The sequence below is a fragment of the Tachyglossus aculeatus genome, chromosome 3 (assembly GCF_015852505.1).
Source record: "Tachyglossus aculeatus isolate mTacAcu1 chromosome 3, mTacAcu1.pri, whole genome shotgun sequence".
Classification (NCBI taxonomy): domain Eukaryota; kingdom Metazoa; phylum Chordata; class Mammalia; order Monotremata; family Tachyglossidae; genus Tachyglossus; species Tachyglossus aculeatus.
In genome coordinates this window covers 23,818,746-23,832,989 of record NC_052068.1, presented here as the reverse complement: position 1 = coordinate 23,832,989, position 14,244 = coordinate 23,818,746, and the positions used below count along the sequence as shown (strand labels likewise).

The 14,244-nt window shown below is 43.1% G+C and overlaps 1 protein-coding gene across 1 annotated transcript in view; it reads right to left on the bottom strand.

The window, feature by feature from the left end:
- The window catches only part of ABCC2 (ATP binding cassette subfamily C member 2), a 117,351-nt gene extending 103,397 nt beyond the window's left edge, over window positions 1-13,954 (bottom strand). The window contains exon 1 of the mRNA XM_038743866.1: window positions 13,814-13,954. Within this exon, the coding sequence (XP_038599794.1) occupies window positions 13,814-13,855 (42 nt within the window). The 5' untranslated portion in view covers window positions 13,856-13,954. The remainder of the gene's footprint in view (window positions 1-13,813) is intronic.
- Window positions 13,955-14,244: the final 290 nt, after the last annotated feature.

Genomic DNA, 14,244 nt, shown 5'->3' with positions numbered 1-14,244 from the left:
GCTCTGCACACAGTAAGCGCTCAATAAATACGATTGAATGAATGAATGAATGATTTTTCCAAAAAGCCATGCTGCTTCCTATGTTTTTTTCTATTTTGATGAAGATAGAAAATTCGTGATGAAGTAAAATGTTACCTGAAAATATAAGAACCACACATGTATTCATGTTTTCTGCTTATAAATACAAAATTCTAATTCATTCATTCATTCATTCAATCGTATTTATTGAGCGCTTACTGTGTGCAGAGCACTGCACTAAGCGCTTGGGAAGTACAAGTTGGCAACATATAGAGGCGGTCCCTACCCAACAGTGGGCTCACAGTCTAGAAGGGGGAGACAGAGATCAAAACAAAACATATTAACAAAATAAAATCAATAGAATATGTACAAGTAAAATAAATAGAGTATTAAATACATAAAAACATATATATGTATATACAGGTGCTGTGGGGAAGGGAATGAACACCAGAATCTAAGAAATCTGCTGGTGACCACTTGATTGCTCTAAAAGAGGGCATTTCTTATATACTGTCATTCACACATCCTAGTAATATGTTAAATCTGGAGTAAAAGAGTTATTATCTCAAACCATTCAAGACAAATGAAGGAGGTTGTAAATAATAAGGCATTTCTCCAAGGTTTTTACTGTTGACCTGGGAATTCTCGCTCTCAGGAGCTAGACAAATATTGTGTGTGATTAATGGGCACAAGCTGATCATTCACTTGTCCATAAATATAGAGAATAGAGAAGCAGCGTGGCTCAGTGGAAAGAGCATGGGCTTTGGAGTCAGAGGTCATGGGTTCAAATCCCGGCTCTGCACATTGTCAGCTGTGTGACATTGGGCAAGCCACTTAACTTCTCTGTGCCTCGGTTACCTCATCTGTTAAATGGGGATGAAAACTGTGAGCCCCCCATGGGACAACCTGATCACCTTGTAACCTCCCCAGTGCTTAGAACAGTGCTTTGCACATAGTAAGCGCTTAATAAATGCCATCATTATTATTATTATTATTATTAAATATTGTTTCAGGCAACTCAGAGGACTCTTTCTCTTTGGTGATTGAAAATACAAAATACATCATCTCTAGAAGAATCTTCCACTTCTAACCACTCGCTCTCGCTGTTTCCCCAGACTGGATTGCCTTTCTTTTTCCAATCTGCCATCTTCAAAGCCCTTCTAAATTCCCCCTAACCTCCTCCAAGAAGCCAGCCCTGATTGACTGAGACCCCAATCACCTTAACTCAACATTCCCCTTAGCACTTAAATATGAAATAGCAGAATGTGTGATCAAATATACAAATAAAGATCTATTCTGATTGATTCCCAGCACTTGTGTTTATTTGTACATATGTATTACTCATTTTATTAATGATGTGTATATAGCTTTAATTCTATTTATTTTGCTGACAGGTGTCAATGCCATCAAAATAAATAGAATTAAAGCTATATACTGGTTTTTGTCTGCCTCCCCCTTCTAGACTGTGAGCCCGTTGTTGGGTAGGGACCATTTCCATATGTTGCTGATTTGTACTTCCCAAGTGCTTAGTACAGTGCTCTGCACACAGTAAGTGCTCAATAAATACAATCGATTGCTCGATAGAGACACTAAGAAGTAAAATGACTTGCTAAGGTCACATAGAAGCAGCGTGGCTCAGTGGAAAGAGCCCGGGCTTTGGAGTCAGAGGTCATGGGTTCAAATCCCAGCTCCGCCACTTGTCAGCTGTGTGACTTTGGGCAAGTCACTTCAGTTCTCTGGGCCTCAGTTCCCTCATCTGTAAAATGGGGATTAAGATTGTGAGCCCCCCGTGGGACAACCTGATCACCTTGTATCCCCCCAGTGCTTTGAACAGTGCTTTGCACATAGTAAGCACTTAACAAATACCATCATCATCATAGCAAGCAAGTGGTCTTGGACACAGGCCAGTGATTTTTCCAAAAAGCCATGCTGCTTCCTATTTTTTTTCTATTTTGATAGAGATAGAAAATTTGTGTTGAAGTGAAATCTTACCTGAAAATCTAAGAACATATTGCTAGGATGTGCGAATGACAATATGTAAGAAATGCCCTCTTTTTGAGCAATCAAGTGGTCACCAGAAGATTTCTTAGATTCTGGTGTTCATTAGAATTTTGTATTTATAAGCAGCAAACATGAATACTTGCGTGGTTCTTATATCCTACTACTGAATTACTTCCTGTTGTATCCCTATTTTTCTGCCTGCTCCCTCTATTCCAAAAACAATGTTTTTCTGTCTTTCTGTCTTCGACTGCGAGCTCCTGGAAGGCAGTAACTGTTTGGTTTCTGTTGTGCTCTCCCAAGGCCTTAGTACAATACTTCGTACTCAGTAAGTGCTCAATAAATATCATCGAAGAAGACGACAAGCCCAGAAGAGGTACTGAAAGTCAAAGTTTCTAAGGCAGTTACAACTTTGCAAAAGATGAACCCAGGCTAGAGTGGATATCAGCAGGGTTTGGGTTGGAGCAGTTCTCTCTCTTCAATTCATTTGGGAAGCAGGGTGACCCAGTGAAAATGGCAGACACCTGGACTATTAGGAACCCTCAGTTCTAATCCCAGCCCTGCCAATGGCATAATTTGGGATATTGAAAAAAATCATCCCATTTTATTTTAAATGGTATTTGTGAAGCACTTAGTATATGAGAAATAGCATGGCCTTGAGAGTCACAGATCGTGGATTCTAATCCCGGCTCCGCCACATCTGCTGTGTGACCTTGGGCAAGTCACTTGACTTCTCTGTGCATCAATTACCTCATCTGGAAAACAGAGGTTGGGACGGTGAGCTCCATGTGGGACAGGGACTGTGTCCAATCTAATAATAATCATAATAATGGCATTTATTAAGCGCTTACTATGTGTGAAGCGCTGTTCTAAGCGCTGGGGAGGTCACAAGGTGATCAGGTTGTCCCACCGGGGGCTCACAGTCTTCATCCCCATTTTATAGATGAGGTAACTGAAGCCCAGAAAAGGCAAGTGACTGGCCCAAAGTCACACAGCTGACAAGTGGCGGAGCCGGGATTTGAACCCATGACCTCTGACTCCAAAGCCCGGGCTCTTTTCCACTGAGCCACGCTGCTTCTCTTAGCCACGCTGTTTCTCTTGTAATCTGTAATCTCTTGTAATCTTCTCTTCTCTTGCTTCTCTTGTCTTTCTTCTCTTCTCTTCTCTTGTAATCTCTTGTAAGCAATCTGATTAGCTTGTATCTACCCTCGCACTTAGAACAGTGTTTGGTACACAGTAAGTGCTTAACAAATACCATAATTATTATTATTATTTTATGCCAGGCATGTGCTAAACACTGGGGTCAATTCAAGATAATCAGGTTATTATTATTATTACTAAGTGCCAGTGTAGGTACAAGAAAATCAGGTTGGACACAGTGCCTGTCCCATATGGGCCTCACAGTCTAAGCAGGAGGGAGAACGGGCAGTGAATCCCCATTTTCCAGATGAGGAAATTGAGGCCTAGGCAAGTTAAGTGTCTCGCCAAAGGCCACACAGCAGGCAAATCAATCAATCATATTTATTGAGCACTTACTGTGTGCAGAGCACTGTACTAAGTGCTTGGGAAGTACAAGTTGAATGGCAGAGCTGGAACTAGAACCGAGATCCAATATCCTAGAACCGAGATCCTAATCTGTGGTTTATAGTCTTAATCCCCATTTTACTGATTAAGGAACTGAAGCAAAGAGGGGTGAAGTGACTTGCCCAAAGTCCCACAGTCGACAAGTGGCAAAGCCGGGATTAAAATCAATCAGTGGCATTTGTTGAACACTTTTTATGTGCAGAGCACTGTACTAAGTGCTTAGGAGAACCTAGGTCCTCCGAATCCCAGGCCTACGCTCTTTCCAATGGGCCACACTGCTTCAATAGCTCTGTACCTCAGTTTCTCTAATGATTAAACTATTCAAAATCTATTTTGTACTTGGAAGGACCATGAGCCTAGGAGTCAGAGGACCTGGGTTCTCATCCTGGCTCCGCAACCTGTCTGCTGAGGGACTTTGGGCTAGTCAATTACTTTCACCTGCAGTTACCTCATCTGAAAAATGCATGTGGGACATGGACTTTGTCCATCCTGACTATCTTGTTATCTACCCCAATGCTCAGTACAGGGCCTGCCAATTTGTAAGTACTTAATACCTTTTTTTTAAAAAAAAAAAAATGGGTTTTTTATGTGTGGATTTGTTTATGCAAAACAAAGTCATACTTTCATTTATTCAGTCGTATTTCTTGAGCGCTTACTGTGTGCAGAGCACTGTACTAAGTGCTTAACTTACAGATTACCTACAGATACCAAATATTGGATTCACGGTTCTTCCACTTAACCTAGCTGAAGTACTACTTTTTACACCAAAATGTGCTGGGTGAAAGTTTGAAATAATTGCAGGAGCTTGGCGGTAGGAGACTATGGGGATGGTGAGGTCGGAGAGGGGGGAAAGGGAAGCAGCATGGTCTCAGCGTGGCTCAGTGGAAAGAACCAGGGCTTTGGAGTCAGAGGTCATGGGTTCGAATCCCGGATCTGCCAATTGTCAGCTGTGTGACTTTGGGCAAGTCACTTAACTTCTCTGTGCCTCAGTTATCTCATCTGTCAAATGGGGATTAAGACTGTGAGCCCCACGGGGGACAACCTGATCACCTTGTAACCTCCCCAGTGCCTAGAACAGTGCTCTGCACATAGTAAGCGCTTAATAAATGCCATTATATAGTGGAAAGAACACAGGCCTGGGGGGCAGAGGATCTCGGTTTTAATCCCAGAGCTGCCATTTGCCTGCTGGGTGGCCTTTGGCAAGACACTTAACTTGTCTAGGCCTCAATTTCCTCATCTGGAAAATGGGGATTCACTGCCTGTTCTCCCTCCTGCTTAGACTGTGAGGTCAATATGGGACAGGCACTGTGTACAACCTGATTTTCTTCTATCTACACCCACACTTAGTAATAATAATAATAATAATAATAACTGGTATTTGTTAAGCTATTACTATGTACCAGGCACTGTACTAAGCGCTGGGATGGATACTGGCAAATAGGGTTGAGCACAGTCCCTGTCCCACATGGGGTTAACAGTCTCTATCCCTATTTTACAGATGAGGTAACGGAGGCACAGAGAAGTGAAGTGACTTCTCAATCCTCAGTGGCATTTATTGATCACTTACTCTGTGAAGAGCACTGTACTAAGCGCCTGGGGGGGGTCCTAGGTCCTTTGACTCCCAGGACTGTGCTCTATTCACTATGCCATGTAGTATTAAGACTGTGAGCCCCCCATGGGACAACCTGATCACCTTGTAACAACCCCAGTACTTAGAACAGTGCTTTGCACATAGTAAGCACTTAATAAATGCCATTATTATTATTATTGTTATTATTATTATTATTATTATTACAGACTATGGTACATGGTAAGCACTTAGCAAATACCACAGCTATTATTATAATGGTTGTACATGCAGCTCTGGATATCCACTTAGGCTAGCCCTCATTCATTCATTAATTCAATCGTACTTATTGAGTGCTTACCGTGTGCAGAGCACTGTACTAAGCGCTGGGGAAGTACAAGTCGGCAACATATAGAGATGCTCCCTACCCAACAATGGGCTCACAGTCTAGAAGGGGGAGACAGACAACAATACAAAAACCCAACAACGGGCTCACAGTCTAGAAGGGGGAGACAGACAACAATACGAAACATGTAGAGAGGTGAAATCAAAACCGTCAGAACAAATAGAATTATAGCTATAATGCACACCATTAACAAAATGAATAGTCCATTAGTGGGCCAGTAGAGTGAAGGACCTTTCCAAAGAGGCTTGACGTGATGAAAGATTAATTTTAGGCACTGAGAGAACTGGATTTAAAATGTAAAGTCTCAGTAATTCGAGGAAAATATTGCTTTTGGCTGAAAATGTCAAGCCACAGACATTCAGGACTCTTCCTGAAGAGTTGAACAAAATAAATTATAACAAATTTGCTTCTATTACAGTAGGACCCCTGCATTGCGTAGCATGTAGATTTCAAAAAACAAACAAAAGACCTCTAGCAGCATCCTCAAAGTTAATCTCCAACTGAGACTTCAAACTTCAAGTTCAGAGTGCATTCATGGTAGTGTGTGTGTGTGTGTGTGTGTGTGTTTGTATACACATTCATTCATTCATTCATTCAATCATATTTATTGAGTGCTTACTGTGTGCAGAGCACTGTACTAAGCGCTTGGGAAGTACAAGTTGGCAACATATAGAGGCAGTCCCCACCCAACAGCAGGCTCACAGTCTAGAAGGGGGAGACAGACAACAAAACAAAACATATTAACAAAATCAATCAATCAATCAATCGTATTTATTGAGCACTTACTGTGTGCACAGCACTGTACTAAGCACTTGGGAAGTACAAGTCGGCAACACATAGAGACAGTCCCTACCCAACAGCGGGCTCACAGTCTAGAACAAAATAAAATAAATAGAATAAATATGTACAAATAAAATAGAGTAATACACATATATATCACATACACATATATACACATATATATCAATCACCAAATCACTTTCTGGATTACTATTCTAAGCAAATAAAGTACGGCAAGAGGTTACCTGAAATCGTTTCAATTCTGTCCAATTCACTCTCATCTGTAAAATGGGGATGAAGACTGTGAGTCCCAGGTGGGACAACCTCATCACCTTGTATCCCCCCAGCACTTAGAACAGTGCTTTGCACATAGTAAGCACTTAATAAATGCCATCACTATTATTATTATTATAAAGCTATCATAATGCCAGCCACAGAGGTGATTAATAGGTGTTGACAATATCTCTGGTCTGTGAAATCCCAGAGAGTTGAACTGCATGCTTTCAAAACTGGGGAGGATAAGTCTCTTACGAATACAGCTGTGATCCAGTGAGATTACATGGATGACAAACTGCGTATTGTACGGACAGCTGTGTGAACCATTAGGGTCATAATGATGATTAGTTTGGCAGGAGCTAATCCTGTCTCCTCCACCTGTCTGGTGCGGGACCTTGGGCAAGTCGCTTAACTTCTCTGCGCCTGTTACCTCAACTGCAAAATGGGGATTAAATCCTACTCCCTCCTACTTAATAAATAATAATAAAATAACGATGGCATTTATTAAGCGCTTACTATGCGCAAAGCACTGTTCTAAGTGCTGGGGAGGTTACAAGGTGATCAGGTTGTCCCACGGGGGGCTCACAGTCTTAATCCCCATTTTACACATGAGGGAACTGAGGCCCAGAGAAATGAAGTGACTTGCCCAAAGTCACACAGCTGACAATTGGCAGAGCCGGGATTTGAACCCATGACCTCTGACTCCAAAGCCCGTGCTCTTTCCACTGAGCCACGCTGCTTCTCATACTTAGACTGTGAGGCCCATGAGGGACATGGACTGTGGTCCAACCTGATTAACTTGTATCTACCCCAGCCCTTAGAACAGTGCTTAGCACATACTAAGCTCTTAGCAAGTACCATAATAATAATAATTCATCCATTCATTCATTCACTCACATTTACTGAGTGCTTACTGGGACCAAAGCACTGCGGTAAGCAATTGGGAGAGTACGATACTAATAAGGAACAGACTCATTCACTGCCCACAATGAGCTCACTCTCCCAAGCACTTAGTAATAATAATATAATGATAATGATGGCATTTATTAAGCGCTTACTATGCACAAAGCACTGTTCTAAGCGCTGGGGAGGTTACAAGGTGATCAGGTTGTCCCACGGGGGGCTCACAGTCTTCACCCCCACTTTACACTGAGGCCCAGAGAAGTGAAGTGACTTGCCCAAAGTCACACAGCTGACAATTGGTGGAGCTGGGATTTGAACCCATGACCTCTGATTCCAAAGCCCGTGCTCTTTCCACTGAGCCACGCTGCTTCTCATACTTAGACTGTGAGCCCCACGAGGGACATGGACTGTGGTCCAACCTGATTAACTTGTATCTACCCCAGCCCTTAGAACAGTGCTTAGCACATACTAAGCTCTTAGCAAGTGCCATAATAATAATAATAATTCATTCATTCATTCACTCACATTTACTGAGTGCTTACTGGGACCAAAGCACTGTGGTAAGCAATTGGGAGAGTACGATACTAAAAAGGAACAGACTCATTCACTGCCCACAATGAGCTTACTCTCCCAAGCACTTAGTAATAATAATATAATGATAATGATGGCATTTATTAAGCGCTTACTATGTACAAAGCACTCTTCTAAGTGCTGGGGAGGTTACAAGGTGATCAGGTTGTCCCACGGGGGGCTCACAGTCTTAATCCCCATTTTACACATGAGGTAACTGAGGCCCAGAGAAGTGACTTGCCCAAAGTCACACAGCTGACAATTGGCGGAGCTGGGATTTGAACCCATGACCTCTGACTCCAAAGCCCGTGCTCTTTCCACTGAGCCACGCTGCTTCTCATACTTAGACTGTGAGCCCCATGAGGGACATGGACTGTGGTCCAACCTGATTAACTTGTATCTACCCCGGCCCTTAGAACAGTGCTTAGCACATACTAAGCTCTTAGCAAGTACCATAATAATAATAATAATTCATTCATTCATTCACTCACATTTACTGAGTGCTTACTGGGACCAAAGCACTGCGGTAAGCAATTGGGAGAGTACGATACTAACAAGGAACAGACTCATTCACTGCCCACAGTGAGCTCACTCTCCCAAGCACCTAGTAATAATAATATAATGATAATGATGGCATTTATTAAGCACTTACTATGTACAGAGAGGGCAAGGGTCCAGTGACATCGAGGGCAGGGCCCCAGTTGCTCCTCAGTTAGGGAGTTTCCTAGTTTTCCCTAGGCAGTTAAAAATTAGTCTGGTGCTGGAGACTTCCCAGCTTCCTTGGGAAGATCTTTCCACATTCCTGCTCTCACTTTATTTCCCCAGTTCTACCTTTGCCTAATTTAGTGTTGCCTTTGTGTATTTGGTTTCCACGTTTCATCTTAGTCATTGGGTAATCAGCCCAAATCAATTTCGCCGAATCTCGTCAGTCTCACCAGCCCTTAGTTCATTTCCTATGGTCCTGTCCGGATAGCCTGGGCTTGCCCGGGATTTTTTGTTGTTGTTCTTTGTATTTTTAAACACAGTGGGACCCGACTCTAGTAGCCGTGCCCGGTAACAGTTATGATAATGTCGATGATTCTGTGAGACTCGTCCAAGACTAACAACACAGTGCTTGAATGTATCAAAGATGTCCCTCTGGATCTGTAAACGCCTCCATTGGATGCCCATTTTGCTGCTCGCCATTCCCCCTGGTTTCTTTCAACCTTCTTTCCACTTGGACCACAATCAAAGGTATGACGCTTGGATGACAGAAAAATAATATCTTGCTATCTAATAGTGTCTTTCTAAAGAATTTAAAGCACGGCCCTACTACCTCGTTATTTTTCCTGTGAGGTAGGGATCAGCAGGACGAGGCAAGTATTATGAGTCCCCTTTTATATGGGGAAACAGAGGCACAGAGACTGACATTTGCCCAGTGCCAAACAGCCAGTTGATAGTGCGGCTGGCCGGGGTTTCTAGTCCAGGACACAATCCGCTTAACGTTTTGAAATGTTTTTCAGATTGTTTTCAAACCTTTTAGTTCCCAACCCTCCGATTTGTTTGCCCTTGCTAGTATTTGCCATCCCTGTGGTTCTTGTCCCAGTGTGGCATGTAAAAACACTTGGGAAGGAAGAGCGGCCTCTCTGGGATTTTCCGGAACAATCCAAAAAATGAGGAAGCCGTTCCTGCCACTTGGTCACCTAACCACTCCGTCCTCCGAATCTGGCTTTCCAAACCGTAGAATAAAGTTGGAAATTTTTGCAGTGTGAAAACAAATGTTTTTTTTCCATCTTTCAATCACTGTGTGATGTTCAAATGCGTGGCTCAGTGGAAAAAGCCCGGGCTTGGGAGTCAGAGGTCATGGGTTCAAATCCCTGCTCCTCCGCTTCTCAGCTGTGTGACTTTGGGCGAGTCACTTAACTTCTCTGTGCCTCAGTTAACTCATCTGTAAAATGGGGATTAAGACTGTGAGCCCCATGTGGGACAACCTGATCATCTTGTAAACTCCCCAACGCTTAGAACAGTGCTTTGCACATAGTAAGCGTTTAATAAATGCCATCATTATTATTGCAAAGCACTGAGCTAAGTGCTGGAGAGGTTACAAGGTGATCAGGTTGTCCCACGGGGGGCTCACAGTCTTCATCCCCATTTTACACAAGAGGGAACTGAGGTCCAGAGAAGTGAAGTGACTTGCTCAAAGTCACACAGCTGACAATTGGCGGAGCTGGGATTTGAACCCATGACCTCTGACTCCAAAGCCTGCGCTCTTTCCACTGAGCCACACTGTTTTTCATACTTAGACTGTGAGCCCCATGAGGGACATGGACTGCGTCCAACCTGATTAACTTGTATCTACCCCAGCCCTTAGAACAGTGCTTAGCACATACTAAGCTCTTAGCAAGTGCCATAATAATAATAATAATTCATTCATTCATTCACTTACATTTACTGAGTGCTTACTGGGACCAAAGCACTGTGGTAAGCAATTGGGAGAGTACGATACTAACAAGGAACAGACTCATTCACTGCCCACAATGAGCTCACTCTCCCAAGCACTTAGTAATAATAATATAATGATAATGATGGCATTTATTAAGCGCTTACTATGTACAAAGCACTGAGCTAAGTGCTGGGGAGGTTACAAGGTGATCAGGTTGTCCCATGGGGGGCTCACAGTCTTCATCCCCATTTTACAGATGAGGGAACTGAGGCCCAGAGAAATGAAGTGATTTGCCCAAAGTCACACAGCAGATGTGTGGTGGAGTCGCGATTTGAACCCACGACCTCTGACTCCAAAGCCCACACTCTTCCCACTGAGCCACGCTGCTTCTCTGCACACGGCAAGTGCTCCGTAAATACAAGTGATTGGTTGATTTTTATCTTTCCCACTAGTAATTGAAGCGTTTACAGTCTGCATAAACTGTAGTGATGATAATGACGATGATGATGATGACAGCATCTGGATGACGCTAGGACCTGAGACTTTGGAAGGGAAGCAGCGTGGCTCAGTGGAAAAGAGCACGGGCTTTGGAGTCAGAGGTCATGGGTTCAAATCCCGGCTCTGCCAATTGTCAGCTGGGGGACTTTGGGCAAGTCACTTCACTTCTCTGGGCCTCAGTTACCTCATCTGTAAAATGGGGATTAAGACCGTGAGCCCTCCGAGGGACAACCTGATCACCTTGTAACCTCCCCAGCGCTTAGAACAGTGCTTTGCACATAGTAAGCGCTTAATAAATGCCATTATATAAAAAAGGGAGAAAGTGCATAATAGAATTGATTATAATGATAATGGCTTATGCGGCTCCACTCCTAATCTCTCTTCTCTGCTACACAAGTGGTGGCACCCTAGTATACACACAAATCTTCTACATGCGGGCCCCGTCTGTAGCCAAAATGACCACAGCCTAGGGTCAATCCTAGGCCACAGCACCTTGACCCAAATTAGCTTCAAATTAAAGGTCACAGCAAAATCAATACTTCATCTAGGAAGTCTCCTCTTGGGCTTCATCCTTGTTCTTGCTTTCCACTCTGGTCATACTTGCCCAGCCTCAAATAGGTCGCTCTCCTTTCCAGGCCATTTCAATCCCCCCAAAACAGTGCCTGGTTCCAAGTTCAATTCAATTCAGTTTTATTTACTGAACACTTACTGTGTGCAAAGCACTGTACTAAGCACTTGGGAGAGTACAATATAACAATAAACAGACATTTCCTGACAAAACGAGCTGGACTGTCACCATTTATTTCTATCACTGAAAGCAAGTTGGCCCTGGATTTTAGATGACTCCTCTGAAATCTAATATTTGAAACGGAGAGATAATTCATCCTTCAACTGACCTCACCTCTCATCATCATCAATCGTATTTATTGAGCGCTTACTGTGTGCAGAGCACTGTACTAAGCACTTGGGAAGTACAACTTGGCAACATATAGAGACAGTCCCTACCCAACAGTGGGCTCACAGTCTAAAAGACTGTCATCACTTGCCTCCTTGTGACCATAATCCCCCCGACATTTTTCTTCTTTTTCCCCATTAGCTGACATCCTCCCTTCCTTTTGTCCCTTGACTCCCTTGTTTATAGGAGTCAGAGCAGGAGAGAGCTGGAAACTCAGCTTCAGGAGGCATCCAGAGATGAAACAGTCGAAGGTACAGAAAGAGGATTGCATAAAGTAGGCACGGAAGAAACACTGTCGCTGTTGATAAAAGACAGTGATGACAGAAGCTAAAAACAACACAAAGGAACAAGGGGAACAAGAGTCCAAGAGATAAGAGGAAAGACTCAGAGGAAGGGGGCTCAAAAGGGCAGGGACGAGGAGACACAGAGAAGCAGCAAGGTCTAGTTTTAAGAGCATGGGTGTTGGGAATCAGAGCTCTAATTTCGGCTCCACAACTTACCTGCTCTGTTATTTGGGGCAAATCACTTAAATTCTCTGCACCTCAGTTACCACTTCTGGAAAATGGAGATTAAGACTGTGAGCCCCGTATATTGTACTTTCCCAAGAGCTTAGTACAGTGTTCTGCACACAGAAAGCACTCAAAAAATATAATTGAATGAATGAATGAATGTGGGAACATGGACTGTGCCCAACCTGATTAGCTTGTATCTGCCCCAGCACTTTGTACAGTGCCTGCCACTTAAGTTTTTAAAAAATACTTTTTTTAAAAAAAAAAAAAAGGTGTTTTCAGGTTTTGGAGCTTTATGTGGATTTCTCTGTGCCTGACACGTAGTAATTGCATAAATAAAGAGGAGAGAAACAATCACACAGACATATACAGGAAAGGCAATAGGAGAGCAGAGATTTCATTTTTGTTCTTTCTCTAGCACATTTGGTTCTGGTCACTGAGAGGAGAAGAAGAGAAAGAAAGGTGAGGAAAAGGAATAGGAGGGAGGGAAAATTTTCCCTGATGCCAGTGTTGCATCTTTTCAGGGTAAGTTTTGGTTTTTAGTGCTAAAAGTGGCAACAAAAAACAACCACTCACCACGTCTTGGTTTTGAAGCAATATTCATTCATTTGTATTTATTGAGCGCTTATTGTGTGCAGAGCACTGTACTAAGCGCTTGGGAAGTACAAGTTGGCAACATATAGCGACGGTCCCTACCCAACAGTGGGCTCACAGTCTAGAAGATACAGTATAAATATATAGTCTATGTAAATATATATAAATATAGTCTAGACTATATACATATAGTCTAGAAAATATAGTATAAATTTCTTTTGTGGGTTCTTGTATATACTGATTCTTCCCTTTTAAGCTTTTTGTCCTTCTTTTTTTTTCCCTTTTTTGCTTCTGTACAGAATCAAATAAACTGTTAACTCCTTGAAGGTAGGAAACGTGTCCGTCTTCATCCTTGAAGTACAGTCCTATCTTTACACAGAATCACTGTTCAACAAATGCTGTTGACCTTTTGACCAGATTAAAGCTCTGGAGGGCAGAAAAAGTCTCCCGACTTCAGTTTGCTGTCTTCCGTCATCCTTGGGGAACGCATACTCCTCTCCCCAACGCAGCTAGGCTAATTTTTAGTCCATCAGTGACCCCTGGCACTTGTTACAGTTTGATGGTAGCGGTGGGAGAGATGAGAGGGAAAGAAAGAACAGATCATTACTCCACTCCACTGTTACCTCCTTGAGGGCAAGGATCATGTCTCTCAAGTTCAACCAAGCACTTCATGTAGTGCTGTGCACACAGAAAGTGTTCAGAAATAGCGTTAATGGAATGAATGATCACTCACCCAAAAGGTGGACTGGCAGTATTCCTCCAGCAAGGCTACCATGATGGTGGCACTTGGCAGCCCAGATTCCAACAGTGAATCCTGGAGTCTCCTGTTCACTCCTTTCCTCTGGGAAGATAAGAGATGAGTAGCTGCATGTTATCCTCCAGTGACTAACCAGGGAAATAGACCCCTAGGGCAGCAGAGAACAGGTTATAGGATTGTCACAACAGGGTTAATCGTTAACCTTTATCTGCCCTTTGCTTGCACAACTCAGTAGATGAGTCATGTGTTTTGAGATTTTTGCAGCAGGGGAGAGCAGGGCAGGTTCCCATTCACAGGCTACCAAGGGGCCCTGGGGAGCATCTCCGCTTGAAACTCAGTTCTGGCTGACCCAGAAGGGAACCATCAATCAATCAATCAATCAATCGCATTTATTGAGAGCTTACTTT